Source organism: Bombina bombina, chromosome 3 (genome assembly GCF_027579735.1).
Source record: "Bombina bombina isolate aBomBom1 chromosome 3, aBomBom1.pri, whole genome shotgun sequence".
NCBI classification, from domain to species: domain Eukaryota; kingdom Metazoa; phylum Chordata; class Amphibia; order Anura; family Bombinatoridae; genus Bombina; species Bombina bombina.
In genome coordinates, this window is record NC_069501.1 from 794,513,641 (window position 1) to 794,530,392 (window position 16,752).

At 40.1% G+C, this 16,752-nt stretch overlaps 1 protein-coding gene across 1 annotated transcript in view; it reads right to left on the reverse strand.

The window, feature by feature from the left end:
• TMEM131 (transmembrane protein 131) overlaps positions 1-16,752 on the reverse strand; it is a 550,079-nt gene that overhangs the window by 143,257 nt on the left and 390,070 nt on the right. The window contains 1 exon segment of the mRNA XM_053707713.1: positions 7,434-7,576. Within this exon segment, the coding sequence (XP_053563688.1) occupies positions 7,434-7,576 (143 nt within the window).

Consider the following 16,752-nt stretch of genomic DNA (forward strand, 5'->3'; position numbering starts at 1 on the left):
GCATATAATGTGAACAGAACAAAAAAACTCAAGCAAAGGGAGGGGGAGTTGGCACGAGCAGTCTCTAACGCATATAATTTGCACTTAATTGAAAACTCTTCACAGAGTTGGGCTAAATATACCTCTGCTTTACAAAACAGGGACTCTTTCTTACTTTACAAAACAACACAGAATGATGCTAGGGTCCAATCAAAATTATATCGGTTTGGAAATAAAACGTGAAAGTTGTTAGCAAAACTTCTTAAAATCGAGAGAGGCTCTCAATCCATAGATAACATAAATACGGAAAGCCAGATATTCAATACCACTGAAGAACTTTTACAACTATTTTCTAAATATTACTCTGATCTATATTCTTTACGAACTTCCAACGTACAGGCACGTGCTGAATTTTGGAATAAAATTGCTTTTCCCACATTACATCCTGAAGTCCTACAGGACTTATATGCTCCAATCACTGAAATGGAAGTAAATAAAGCAATCCAAATACTGCCTCACAATAAAGCCCCAGGCCCAGACGCATTACCGAATGAATTTTACCAAGCTTTAAACATTCTTATCATACCTTACTTAACTACTTTATTCAACTCTCTTTATATAGAAGGAAAAGACCCAACTCCTAGCTTTACTGCTTCCTACACCACTTTAATATTGAAGCCAGGGAAGCACCCAACAAAAAAAGAATCATATAGGCCCATTGCTTTACTCAACACAGATTATAAAATCTTAACCTCCATATTAGCACAAAGACTCCAAACTATACTGCCCTCCATTATTCATACAGACCAAGCTGGGTTCATACAGAATAGAAACTCTGCCTCAAAAATATGTGAACTTTTTTTGCTTATTGATTACTTTAGAACACTGGAGCTTCGGGAGGTAGAGGGGCGAGAGGGTACCCCCATGATAAGGTAATAATATCAATAGATGCTGAAAAAGCTTTTGATTCCGTTCACCATGATCATTTGGTTTACACTTTACATAAATTTGGATTAAAGGAGAATTTTACCAAATTTATTAGTAATCTCTACCAAAATGCTACCACAAAGATACTGGTGAACAGTAGTATGTCACAAGATATTGTACTACAACGAGGTACCAGGCAGGGGTGCCCTCTCTCCCCTCTCCTTTTTTGATTTTGCCATCGAGCCTCTTGCTATTTCTATACGACATCGAATTGATGGAATAAAGATAGGAAGGAAGGAGATTAAAATCGCTTTGTATGCGGATGATGTTCTCATTTACATGGCTAATACAAGATTAAATATACCTAAACTCCTAAACATAGTACAACAGTTTGGATCCTTTTCAGGATATAAGGTTAATAACACAAAATCTGAATTATTCTGGATTGTTCAGACGGGGGACTCGCTGGCAAAAATTCCTTTCTGTATAGCTCATAATTCTTTTCGCTATCTCGGCATTAGTATTTCTCATGATCCTAGCACTTGGTATTCCCTCAATATCACTCCAACAATAAATAAAATTAAAGACTCCCTCAAAAACTGGCAAAACTTTCCGTTACCTTTATCAGGACGAATAGCCGCTTATAAGATGATGCTTTTACCTAAACTTCTATACATAATACAGAACATTCCCCTCTTCATTAAACGGAAAGATATTGATTTTCTTAACTCTATTCTTAGATCATTTATATGGCAGAGCAGAAAACCTAGGATTTCTCTTTTAAAATTATCTCTCCCTTTGAAATATGGTGGTCTTGCTCTTCCAGATATACGAGCATATAATCAAGCCTTTCTGGCTCGCACAGTTATTGACTGGCTCCATTTAAAGAACTATGTAACAGACAATGATTTGGAAAAAAACATAACTTATCCTCTGAACCCAATAGCACTTATACATACTGACGCTAACCAGATTCCGAATGAAATTAAGAAGTTAAAGTCCATATATAATCCTATCCTTGCCTGGAAAAAGATTTGTGCTTTATTAAAGGTGGAGCACCATGTTTCCCGGCATATTCCATTCATGGGTAATCCTCAATTTGAAGCCGGAATACAGGCAGGAGTTTACAGGGAATGGAAAATATTAGGTCTTAGTAATATATATCAGATTCTTGATTTTGAAAGAAGATGTGTTAAATCATTTGAAACCCTTAGACTAGAATTCAATATACCACATAAGAATTTTTTTGCCTATCTCCAGGCAAGGCATTATGTTTTAAAACTTACTCACGATTATGGGTGGAACTGGTCCCTAGAGAGTGTTGGGAACTGGCTTGCTGTCGCTAAAATGGGACGTATGTCAATTGCACCTGGATACCATATGCTGGTATCAGTAAAAGGAGCAAAAAATGTTGAAACAACTCAAAATAAGTGGAGTGCTCTGATTAAACAACCCCTGGACCCCCCACTATTCTACTTATCAATACAAGAGACTGCTCGTGTCACTCTCTCCTCCTCCTGGAGGGAATCCCATCTTAAACTGCTTTACATGACCTATTTTACCCCGGAAAAAGGATCTAGATGTGGGAATAATAGTTTCAATTCCTGCCCAAAATGTTCTTTTCCGATGGCAGACCTTCAGCACATGTTATGGGCTTGCCCAAAAATTTGAAATTTCTGGTCGAAGATTCAATTTTGGTTGAATAAAATACTAGCTCCCTCTTGTATAGTTCTATCACTGAAAATAATAGTCTTTTTACTTCATAATTCTAGTAACAATGAAGGAAATAATAGGAAAATTATTAATATGACTCTAATAGCAGCCAGACAGCTTATTCTTAGAAAATGGAAACAGAGAACAACACCTAGTATAGTTGAAATTAAGAATTATTTAAAAAAACAATACATATTGGAACAAATTGACACAGACCCAGATAATGAGCAAGATTAGAAAATTATTCCTGAAATGGTCATTGTTTATTAAAGATTTACCACCTAGTGAAGTTGAATTCCTGATTTACCCCTTCAGGAACTCAGAACTGGTTATGCTTGACATGTGGTAACAATAATTTTCCTTTTTTTTTTTTTTTTTTTTTTAGAAGGATAGGGTAAGGGAGCAGAGGGGAACAAGGGGGAAAAATCAGAAAACGAAAATCCAATTCAGGATATGTAAAATGCAATTTATTTCTTTTTTTTTTTTTTTCTATGAGACAAATTGCCTGAGGATATAAGGCCCAATTATTTTGTTTACTATGTATTTTATTTTTATTTTTATTTCTGTGTTCTTATAATGTCTGTACTTGTTTTAATTAAATCATAGTGTCGAATGAAATTGTATTCTGGAAAGGATTTAAATAAAATATTTAAAAAAAAAAAATTGTATTCTCTATCTGAATTATGAAAGAATCCTTTAAGCATTTATACCAAGGTTTTAAAAATAATTTGTGAAAGTTTTACTTTATTGAAAAAGCTGTCAATAACTGCCTTGCAGATAGTAGTAAGCCCACTGATGTCAAAGCTCACTACGTTTCAGGAATCAAAAAAGATGTACAAAATTACATGAGCTAAATTGGTCCTAACTAGTTGTCAAATTTAAATCACATACAGATTTTCTTGCAAACAGCGGAAAGGCGATTCTGTGATAAAATGGCAAAAGAAGCAATAGCTGATTTTATCCAACTCATCACAATTACAAGGGAAATTAAAGAGCAGAAATGACATGCTCTTATTCATAACAACATGCAATTTTAGCAATACTATGGGTTTAATCCCCACAAAGGATTTAAACACATAGTTAAAGCAGAGCTCAGACCAGCAGTTCTCTGCAGCCAGTAAGCTAATCAGCAGCAGTTGCAGTACCTAACTGTGCAGCTGCTGGGGCTGAATGGTGCAGCAGTTCTCTGTGGCTCCCAACCAGTACTTTAACAATGTGTTTAACTCTTTGTGAGGCTTAAAACATATTATTGCAGGGTCATTTGTGCAAATTAGCGTACAACACTTGGTACTGTTTTTTTTTTTTTTCCTATTATCAAATTTTCTTTATTCTCTTGGTATCTTTATTTATTTTTTTAAACAAATTTTTATTGAGGTTCTTTACCAAACAAACAGGTATTGCTTTTCCATACATAGTAAAAAAGAAAATAAATTATTACAGAGTAAGCTGCCAAAACAAGGTCACACAGGTACATAGTATAATTAAATGACAGATTACCTATTAGATATAAACAATAAACTCTGTTCAAACATGAAACCTGCTACAAGATATAAGCAGCCACATAGGGACCACAAAGATAATGTTGTACAATATAGGGCAGGAAAGCAGCAATGTGATAGGGCCACTTATGGGCCCCTAATGGAGAACCTCTATTTTATATTTTTAAAGCTATAATTGGGAAATATTGTAAATAACCAGGTAAATATCAAATATAAAGTGAATAATGGTATAAGAGCTGCTTAGAGATATAGAACAACAAGGTAAACCTCAGTGTAAGCTCAATATTTATATGAAAGTTGCTTAGGGAAACACTATTTGTGAAAAGGGAAGATATTACTAAACAATCTTGCTTAGCTTTGGAGGAAGAGAAGTGCCAATATGAGTTTATAGTGCAAGACGTAATTATAAGAAGGGAAGTAAGATGTGGTATTGGGTAGATAAACCACAGAATTCACTCTCCTGAAGTAGGAGATATATTAAGGAGGGGGGGGGGGGGGAGGTGGTAAATTAAGTATGGTAGACCAAATATATGAGAAAAGCGCCTTATCTGGTCTGGGAGTTACACATACCCTATGCTATATGAAAGTATTCCATGGGTGTATTGGATGCTGGTAGATGTATTGTGGGGAGAGGGGAGGTGATAATGTCATATGCAAAGCGCTGTAACCAATTTGGGAGAAGCCAGGGTATCAGACGGTTAGAGGACAAATAATAGGTGGGGTCCGTAGCTTAGTATTTAGAGTTCTTACTGGGGGAGTAGGTAGGTTTCGGATAAACTCATTAGTATACGTGGTTTAAATGCTAAGGGGCTTAATATGGGTTGGAGGGAAGGTAGCAAAAAGAATATGAGAAGTAGTTGGTATTGAGCGGATGGATTAAATAGGTACAGGGCAATGTAGTCGTATATATAGCCTCACAGACATGGTAGTAATCAAGGGGGTAACAGGAATATTCTGGCTACCTAATAGGATATTAGTATCTCTGACGTGTGAGAGCCTAATTCTAATGTGTACAATAATGGCGTTATCAGTTACTTGTGCAGCAGCTCTTTGTCCAGCAATAGGAGGACATTAAGTTACAAATAGTAACAGACTATGTGGAGAGTTTATGTTAATACTCAGCAGATATTTGCTAATGTGTACTAGAATGAAAAATTAAGATGAATACATGAAGTATAGTGTGAGAATGTAAAAGTGGGGAAGAATAGGTTTGCACTGTTATAGTTTCTGTGGAGCAAAAAGTGATATACTACCAAGACTTCTACCTGCGATCTCGGCCGCTGATCGCAAGGATCTAAATGATCCCAGTGCACTAAAGCGATGAATCACTCAGCTCAAAATCCCACTTCTCTTAAAAATATAGGCGCACACATATAAGCAACAGTACTACAGTAAGGGGAAACACAAGCTTGGTTGCTAATATCCACACATCGCATAAAATAAGGAATGGGGGTATCTTAACTGTAATGGGTACTTAGAGTGTTAAACTTTAGGCCCCTAATTTAGACTGGATTTAATATAGCTGAGGAGGTTTCTCCGCTACAGTGAATTCTCAACATATGTAATGAGACAGAAACTAAAATAAGTATCAAACACATTTAGCACAATACAGCACCATATGAACTGATGAGAGCTCAGAGCTTAGGGTAGGTAGTATAAGCAGTAATAATCATCAGTCTTCTACTAATAGCATTGTGTCTTTTTGATCAGTAGGAGGCAGCAAAGAAAGATAAATAGCAAACTGGTTATGACCTGTATGTATATAAATAAGTAAATAAACTGCAGAGGGTAACACGATATATACATTATTAGGCATCTTAAAGTAGTCCCAAATGATATATAATCTAGGCCAAGCTTAGACAAAAATAGGCTGTAATGAAAGCAAAAACGAAGCTCTACTCCCCTCCAGTGGTAGAAAGGTGTAGTTGTATCAGCCAAAAAAAGTATAAAAATTGAAGTTTCGAATTATGGTGTATAATAACATAAATGATTTAAATGATTTGTGTTTGTGGAGCAAAGTAAGGTAAATTAACTAAACCAACACCCATATGGCTGCTCCAAGTGGAGTGAGGGATACAGATATAAAAATATACCAACACAAAATAAACAGCACCATCACCTACCCATACTAGATTAAGAATATGGTTAAACATACATTGCTCAATAATAAACAAAACATATACACAATGTAAATGTAGGCATGGATTGAAGGTAAACTTATCGTTGTGGCAATATGTCCAGAGAGTAGATCAACATGGGGTAGGCAATAAGGCATATGCAATATGTGATAGCGCCAGAGTTCATTGAGCCAATCGCTTCGCAAAAAAGTCTCTACCCAACTCCAACTCGCTGCGTTGCGCTAGGTATGAGCTGAATGTGAGAGTTCCGTCTCTTAAAACATGGGTCATACCGGGCTAGGCTTTCCGAGTGGGGGAACACATCTGCTTGCAGTAGGTGAGAGCCTCTGCGAGTTGCTGCGACTTCGGGTCGGAATGGCCATACCGGATTCAGCTTCCTGCAAACACTACCGGCCCCGTTACAAGACATCAGATATGTCGCCTTCATTGCACATGCCGCTGCATCGGGTGGGTCCCAAGCTGGACTGACAGCCCACATGGGCTGGTGTTTCACAGGTGGCGTGTGCTGCTGTTCCAATATTCCTCCATCTATGGGGTCAGGCATGACAGAATAGGCGGCGTGGGGTGAGAGTGTCACCGCTGGTTGTTGATACTTCTTTTCAGGCTGGCATCCGAGCACATCTTTACATGCCTCTAAAAATGCATGCATTTGCTCCAATATGTACTCAGCATCCCCCATGGTGAGAGAGGGAAGCGGTCTCCCAAAATAGAGGTGAAAGATAAGACCTCTTAGATCTGCTCTCAGCAAAAGGTGCTGGCTGGGCCGCAAGATGGCTGCTGTAGTCTACGCAGCAAGAGGAGAGCGCATCAGGGCAGATAAAGTCTATATATGTGGCGCTGCTCCTAGTAAAAGTAGCTGTCAAGAACAGCTGTTCAGTTAGACCAACACTAGTAGCTATTTAGTAAGGTAGATGGCCAAAAACAGTCACTAAATTTAACTTTTGTGGAAAGTGTGGTAGGAGCTGCTGAGAGATGCGACTGTTTGGCTCCAGAGTTGGCTCCGCCCCCCCCCCCACTTGGTACTGTTTTTATACAACAATCATATTTTATGCTCACTTGACATACAAGGGAAGTTTACTAATTAGTATATCAGGTTATCAAATGAATGAAGCTTAATGGCAATGACATTGAACGACTATCAATTTTATATATATCAGTAATATCTAATTACACTCACTGTCCGAGCAGTCTTTCAGTGATGCTTCTGTAATTTTAAACCTTAAGGAGCTTCCTGGACCAGGTGATTTTCCAGCAATTTTTATATTCTCATTAGCACCCTGTCCATCTACTGTAATAACATCAATCACAGTTAAATTGTTTCTGTAAAAAAACAAAACAAATGAGGTAAAAGTTAACATTGATACAACTATGTTTAAAACACTAACATTTCAAAATAAAAAAAATATCAAAAACACATTTAAGCATTTAGAATCATGGAGAAATAAAAACCAGATAAATATCTATACAGTATGTAAAAAACATTTTAGATTGTTTTAGCACTAAAATGCTGGCATTAAAACATATACCCTTAAACATTTGACAGATAATCAAATCCTATTACTTCAAAAGGTAAATAAGACAGTGGAAAACAGAAAAGTAAGAGGTGTAAGAAAAGAAAATTAAAAGTATAGGTGTCTCCAGGAACCATGGGCCCGATCCGATATGCAGCGTCGCCCGCAAAAGCCGGCGATGCCAGTTTTTGGTATCCTATATACAGCGCCGCATCTAAATGCGACACGTATATTTCCCCATCGTTCGCAATTTTTACTTCCATAAGCTAACATGGGACCGCGTCGTAAGTCAGTATCCAATATCCAGCGCAAGGCCTTACGTGGCGAAAAATGGAGAAATCTTACTCCATTTTCACCTCACCATAAAATGCAGCCGTAGCAGGCCTTGCGCTGATTATGGGAGCACCGTAACTCTTGAAAATGTCTGAAAAAAACCACCTAACACCTAACGCATGCGCAATGTCTATCTATCTGTCAACCGCAATCCCCCACCGCAATAACTAATAAAGTGTATTAACCCCTAAACTGCCATAGCCCACACCGCAATAAACCTATTTTTTTTTTTTTAAAATTCTTTTTATTGAGAGTAACACAAGTGAAAAAGCAATAATTACATCAGATTCTCAAAAAGTCAAACCCAAACACAGTTGGGGGTAATGTCATAGCAATTAATCCAATGTGTGTTACTTACAAATGTTAGGAGTATTTCTCACACATGGTTAACTCTCATATTTGAATTTTATAACCCTTCCCAGTTACCACCCACCCAGCCTTAACAGAACTTTAACTACCCTACCAATACCCCCTCCCCCACCCTACCATCCCCAAACAAACAAACAGGGGATAGCCAATTCTACCAGAGGTTATGTTTAGCATGACCAGCAGTCTATATGCATAGTGTCCCATGTTGCATTTTTAAAGGAGTTTCATCAGATATAGTATGGTGGAATGCGGTGCTGGACAATTTCCCTGATACCACTGACCCACATAATATAGTGATAAGAACCCTGTTGTCAATATTGCAAACCTAATATTACTTAAATAATCTTGCAATAATAAGCGTATGTTGGGGATCAACCATGTCTGAACTTTATGATAAGTTATATATTTCAAATAGACTCTTAATCACTGGTCTAAAGCATAATAACAACAAGATAAGGTATATGCCCTTCGGCTTTAAAAAAAAAAAAAAATTGTGTTATATTAATTACAAACATGTTCATGGTTGGTTGATTTCTTGGCTAAGGGGCAAGAACTAAGGGGTCTCAGTTTTATAAAATTATGCAAACGGATATATACCAAATTAAACAATACCAACCAGTCAAAGATAGCAGAGTTAGAATGTGAGTCAGTCCTCTCTTTCCCTTTGTATTTGTATTGCAGGGTGTGATATAATTGAAGCTGGGTTATCAAAATTGTAACACTCAATTATAAAGGTTTATGGTGCTCAAATCTAAATATGAGCATTGATATGCTTTTAAGAGATTGACATATAGTCATATAATAAGTAGTCACGTTTATCCTCTAGTATGAAATACATTAGATATAATCCCTGAACTTGAGGCATTCCACAGGGTTTTCATTGTGGATGGTTCATAATGTATATAAGGCTAATTAATAAATGTGGGTATTAAAAATGGAACAGGGTTTGGTTCAAAAATCGAGGAGAGTATATAAGCGCTGAGGCAAGAGGAGGACTATACAAAGCTGTAACTATGGGTAAATTTCTAACGCTAGCTGTAATATTTGTGTGGCATTGATGGATGCAGTGCGAAAGAACAAAAACAAACAAAGACAAACAAACCAGTATTGCTGTCAGAGCTAGCAAAAATCCAGATTAAAACAAGCTAACATCACAGTACTACATGTAAGGGCTGTTCACTGAATAACTGAGCTGAAAACATTAGGTACCATTAAAATTGTGCAGCGACATAAGTAGATCTCAGAATAAAGGTCAAAAACTGGTAAACCATGATATGAGTGCAGGATCGGGATTATAGTTCAGCCAACACCCGTATTTAATCGAGCCCTAAACTGTTGCCACCAGTAGCGAGACTTATGGGAGCAATAACAAGATGTTTTTTGCATATCGTTGTCTCGTCGTTTCTTCTGTGCGTGTTCCATTGCTATGTTCGCAATCATGTCAGTCTCAGGGTTGATGTCCAGTGGTGCAGGGGTGCTGTCAAGACTGCGTGCACAGTGATCCCCTCTATCCCCATATGCAATGAGGCGCGTTGACTGCAAGCTGCAGAATACCTCTGCTGCCCTTGTAGAGCAAAACGTGCTGTAGGCAGCTCTCTTTACCGACCTCGGTCTCAGATCCGTGTTCGGAGCTGGGACATATGCCTGTAGGAACGCTGGAGGTCCCGGCAAGCCTTTCCTCGGCTTCAGAAGCAAATCTGTGGCAGACTCCAAGTTCAGGTAGGAGGAATAAATTGCTCTGGTGTCTGATGCCGCTGACGCTGGTTTTCTCTGTGAGGGGGCTGGAATCATGAGGCTGCGGTCTGTTCCCCTTGTGTAGAAATTAGTATTACTTACTAAGTTTTGTAAGGCAGGGACCTGTCTACTGGAAACGGCCTCCTTCAGTCGGAGAGGTTTTTCCTCTATCTTTGCTATTTCACACAGCTCAGTGCAGGATGTTAGGAGCCGGTTTAACCTAGGCAAGAATATAGCCCTTATTTCCATTAGGATGCGGGTGCCGGTGTCTAGTTCTTTAGTGCTGGACATTTTCATTGCTTGAGATCGGGAGGAGGGATTGATAAATGGCTGAGTTTATGAAGAACTATATACAGCGTGGCAGTGGAAACCCCGCCACAACGCCAAAAGGCCTTTTCAGTCCTGACTTGCTCGGTGGCCAAGGGGTGGTGTACCTTGATCCAAGAGAGTTCCCGGGCACAAGGATTGCCAAGGGATGTAAGGATGGCGAAGTATATAGCCACTTTTTGCTTCAATCTGCACGGAGCCTCATGAAGCCGTGGCCATCTTGGAACGCCGCCTACCGGAAGTCCAATAAACCTATTTTAGTATTAACCCCTAAACCGTCATAGCCCACACCGCAATTAACCTATTCTATTATTAACCCCTAAACCGCCATAGCGCACATAGCCTATTAAATCTATTAACCCCTAATCTGCCGCCGCCAACGTCGCTGCCACTATAATAAAGTTATTAACCCCTAAATCTAAGTCTAACCCTAACACCCCCCTAACTTAATTATTATTTAAATAAAGCTAAATAATATTACTATTATTAACTAAAGTATTCCTATTTAAAACTAAATACTTACCTATAAAATAAACTCTAAGATAGCTACAATATAATTAATAATTACATTGTAGCTATTTTAGGATTTATTTTTATTTTACAGGCAACTTTGTATTTATTTTAACTAGGTACAATAGCTATTAAATAGTTATTAACTATTTAATAGCTACCTAGTTAAAATACTTACAACTATACCTGTGAAATAAAACCTAAGTTACAATTACACCTAACACTACACTATCATTCAATTAATTAAATAAATTAACTACAATTAGCTAAAATTAAACAAAATTAAATTAAATAAACTATAGTACAAAAAAAAACCCAATACTAAATTACAGAAAATTAAAAAAAAATTACAAGAACTTTAAACTAATTACACCTAATCTAAGCCCCCTAATAAAATAAAAAAGCCCTCCAAAATAATAAATACAATAAATTACAAATAGCCCTTAAAAGGGCCTTTTGCGGGGCATTTAATAGCTATTGTACCTAGTTAAAATAAATACAAAGTTGCCTGTAAAATAAAAATAAATCCTAAAATAGCTACAAAGTAATTATTAATTATATTGTAGCTATCTTAGGCCTAGATTTAGAGTTCGGCGGTAGCCGTCAAAACCAGCGTTAGAGGCTCCTAACGCTGGTTTTGGCCGCCCGCTGGTATTTGGAGTCAGTGATTAAAGGGTCTAACGCTCACTTTACAGCCGCGACTTTTCCATACCGCAGATCCCCCTACGCCATTTGCGTAGCCTATCTTTTCAATGGGATCTTCCTAACGCCGGTATTTAGAGTCGTTTCTGCAGTGAGCGTTAGAGCTCTAACGACAAGATTCCAGCCGCCTGAAAATAGCAGGAGTTAAGAGCTTTCTGGCTAACGCCGGTTTATAAAGCTCTTAACTACTGTACCCTAAAGTACACTAACACCCATAAACTACCTATGTACCCCTAAACCGAGGTCCCCCCACATCGCCGACACTCGATTAAAAATTTTAACCCCTAATCTGCCGACCGCCACCTACGTTATACTTATGTACCCCTAATCTGCTGCCCCCCTAACACCGCCGACCCCTGTATTATATCTATTAACCCCTAACTTGCCCCCCACAACGTCGCCGCAAGCTACTTAAAATAATTAACCCCTAATCTTCCGACCGCAAATCGCCGCCACCTACGTTATCCCTATGTACCCCTAATCTGCTACCCCTAACATCGCCGACCCCTATGTTATATTTATTAACCCCTAATCTGCCCCCCTCAACGTCGCCGACACCTACCTACACTTATTAACCCCTAATCTGCCGAGCGGACCTGAGCGCTACTATAATAAAGTTATTAACCCCTAATCCGCCTCACTAACCCTATCATAAATAGTATTAACCCCTAATCTGCCCTCCCTAACATCGCCGACACCTACCTTCAATTATTAACCCCTAATCTGCCGACCGGAGCTCACCGCTATTCTAATAAATGTATTAACCCCTAAAGCTAAGTCTAACCCTAACACTAACACCCCCCTAAGTTAAATATAATTTTTATCTAACGAAATAAATTAACTCTTATTAAATAAATAATTCCTATTTAAAGCTAAATACTTACCTGTAAAATACATCCTAATATAGCTACAATATAAATTATAATTATATTATAGCTATTTTAGGATTAATATTTATTTTACAGGCAACTTTGTAATTATTTTAACCAGGTACAATAGCTATTAAATAGTTAAGAACTATTTAATAGTTACCTAGTTAAAATAATAACAAATTTACCTGTAAAATAAATCCTAACCTAAGATATAATTAAACCTAACACTACCCTATCAATAAAATAATTAAATAAACTACCTACAATTACCTACAATTAACCTAACACTACACTATCAATAAATTAATTAAACACAATTGCTACAAATAAATAAAATTAAATAAACTATCTAAAGTACAAAAAATAAAAAAGAACTAAGTTACAGAAAATAATAAAATATTTACAAACATAAGAAAAATATTACAACAATTTTAAACTAATTACACCTACTCTAAGCCCCCTAATAAAATAACAAAGCCCCCCAAAATAAAAAATTCCCTACCCTATTCTAAAATACAAATATTACAAGCTCTTTTACCTTACCAGCCCTGAACAGGGCCCTTTGCGGGGCATGCCCCAAGAATTTCAGCTCTTTTGCCTGTAAAAAAAAACATACAATACCCCCCCCCAACATTACAACCCACCACCCACATACCCCTAATCTAACCCAAACCCCCCTTAAATAAACCTAACACTACCCCCCTGATGATCTTCCTACCTTGTCTTCACCATGCCAGGTTCACCGATCCGTCCTGGCTCCAAGATCTTCATCCAACCCAAGCAGGGGCTAGACATCCACTGAAGAAGTCCAGAAGAGGGTCCAAAGTCTTCCTCCTATCCGGCAAGAAGAGGACATCCGGACCGGCAAACATCTTCTCCAAGCGGCATCTTCTATCTTCTTCCATCCGATGACGACCGGCTCCATCTTGAAGACCTCCAGCGCGGATCCATCCTCTTCTTCCGACGACTAGACGACGAATGACGGTTCCTTTAAGGGACGTCATCCAAGATGGCGTCCCTCGAATTCCGATTGGCTGATAGGATTCTATCAGCCAATCGGAATTAAGGTAGGAATTTTCTGATTGGCTGATGGAATCAGCCAATCAGAATATAGTTCAATCCGATTGGCTGATCCAATCAGCCAATCAGATTGAGCTCGCATTCTATTGGCTGTTCCGATCAGCCAATAGAATGCGAGCTCAATCTGATTGGCTGATTCCATCAGCCAATCGGATTGAACTATATTCTGATTGGCTGATTCCATCAGCCAATCAGAAAATTCCTACCTTAATTCCGATTGGCTGATAGAATCCTATCAGCCAATCGGAATTCGAGGGACGCCATCTTGGATGACGTCCCTTAAAGGAACCGTCATTCGTCGTCTAGTCGTCGGAAGAAGAGGATGGATCCGCGCTGGAGGTCTTCAAGATGGAGCCGGTCGTCATCGGATGGAAGAAGATAGAAGATGCCGCTTGGAGAAGATGTTTGCCGGTCCGGATGTCCTCTTCTTGCCGGATAGGAGGAAGACTTTGGACCCTCTTCTGGACTTCTTCAGTGGATGTCTAGCCCCCGCTTGGGTTGGATGAAGATCTTGGAGCCAGGACGGATCGGTGAACCTGGCATGGTGAAGACAAGGTAGGAAGATCATCAGGGGGGTAGTGTTAGGTTTATTTAAGGGGGGTTTGGGTTAGATTAGGGGTATGTGGGTGGTGGGTTGTAATGTTGGGGGGGGGGGTATTGTATGTTTTTTTTTACAGGCAAAAGAGCTGAAATTCTTGGGGCATGCCCCGCAAAGGGCCCTGTTCAGGGCTGGTAAGGTAAAAGAGCTTGTAATATTTGTATTTTAGAATAGGGTAGGGAATTTTTTATTTTGGGGGGCTTTGTTATTTTATTAGGGGGCTTAGAGTAGGTGTAATTAGTTTAAAATTGTTGTAATATTTTTCTTATGTTTGTAAATATTTTATTATTGTTACGGTTACCCTTAGTCTCGCTGAGAGATGGACCGCTTAGTAGCCTGGATCCCTATTGCTAAAGAGGGGAGAAGCTGCTTTCCATAGTATTCTATATGAGTCTCGCAAATATAGAATAATCTCCCTTAGCTGCAGTACAGCTAGGATACCCTTCTGCCCACAAAAACGAGTCAACGCTGCGATTGAGGGTCAAACAAGAACTCAGGACTGGGATGCCCAGCCTGCTTTTTATTAAGGTTACATGCACACAGGGCACTCCCAGGGGGAGAGGGGGGGAAGCACAAAATCCCCCATCACACATTTAGATAGAGAGCACTGTCCTTTGACAGGCCACAATAGGATTACAGTACTTAAGATAACAAGTTTACAAGTTCATCTTATCAATTAGCAGTCTGGCTCCAGAGGTGATTAGACAATAGTTTCTAAAAGCTGAAAAAAAAGAGTTAACTCTTTATGAAATGAAACTTGTTACGGTTTTCTTGGAGCCCTTCTTAGGCGCTGGCTTGCTGGTTCAGGCATTGCTGCTGGGAAATAAGCTCTTCACAACAAAATAACTAATGCTTCTGTAACATTGCTCCCTTTCTGTGGAACACTCTGGCAGACACGGTCTGACCCCTTTTCGGGGCAGACTAAGGCTGTCCAGACCGCTGGTTATGCGGGGCTGAGGTCGGTTTGTCTGGACAACCCGTCGGCGTTGCCATTCTGTTTCCCAGGTCTGTAAGTAATGGTGAAATTGAAGGTTTGCAACGATAAGCTCCAACGTAATAGCCTGCCGTTATCTCCAGAGACCCGGTTCAGCCACACCAACGGGTTATGGTCGGTGACCAGAGTGAACTCCTGACCATATAAATAGGGAGTCAATTTCTTTAATGCCCACACCAAAGCCAAACACTCCTTTTCGACCGCTGCATAGCTGACTTCGCGGGGCAGGAGCTTCCGGCTGATGTAGGCAACTGGATGCTCCCCTCCATCTTCGCCTACTTGGCTGAGGACGGCTCCCAGCCCGAACATGGAAGCATCTGTATGGACGATAAAACGTTTGTTAAGGGCTGGGGCCGCCAAGACAGGAGCGTTAATTAGAGCATTTTTGAGAGCCTGGAAAGCCGTTTCACAGTGGGGAGACCACAGGACCTGTCGAGGTAAGTTCTTCTTGGTCAAGTCAGTCAGGGGTTTGGCAAGTGTGCTGTAGTCTGGTACGAACCGTCTATAGTACCCTGCCGTGCCCAGGAAGGCTAGGACCTGAGTCTTAGTGATGGGGGTGGGCCAATTGGCGACAGCTTCTATTTTGGCCGGCTCTGGTCGCTGCTTTCCACACCCCACCCGGTGACCCAGGTACTGTACCTCGGCCATCCCAAAGTGGCATTTTTCTGGCTTCAGAGTCAGGCCAGCAGCCCGGATCTGATCCAGAACCATTCCCACATGAGCTAAGTGGTCCTCCCAGGACTCACTGTGGATCGCTATGTCGTCCAGGTAGGCGCAAGCAAAACTCTGGAAGCCATCCAGGAGCCTATCCACCAAGCGCTGGAATGTAGCTGGGGCATTCTTCATCCCAAACGGCATTACCCTAAACTGATATAAGCCGAATGGGGTGACGAATGCCGACTTGGGGATAGCCTCCGGGGCCAGGGGAATCTGCCAGTAACCTTTGCAGAGGTCAATAGTGGTCAGGTAATTTCCCCTGGCTATACGATCGAGTAGCTCGTCTACCCTGGGCATAGGGTAAGCGTCCGTCACAGTATTTTCATTGAGCCTCCGATAGTCTACGCAGAACCGGGTGGTCCCATCTTTCTTGGGCACCAAGACAACTGGGGAGGCCCAGGGACTATCGGAGGGCTCAATTACCCTGAGCTGGAGCATCTCATCGATCTCCTTCTTCATTCCTGTCCTAACTGCTTCGGGGATTCGGTACGGAGCCTGGCGCAAGGGAGCTTGTCCCGGAGTATCTACCTGGTGGGTGGTTAAAGTAGTGTACCCTGGCTTCGGGGAGAAGGTGAGGTGTTTGGACTGGAGGAGTTGGTTGAGCTGCTCCCTTTCAGTGGGGCTAAGTCGGTCCCCTATCTGAACCTGCGCCACTATACCTGTGGGGAGGCTCTTTTCTAATAGGTCTGGAATGGGTAAACTGTCGGGGTCTTCCTGAGGGGAACAACATACGGCCGTCACGTTCTCTG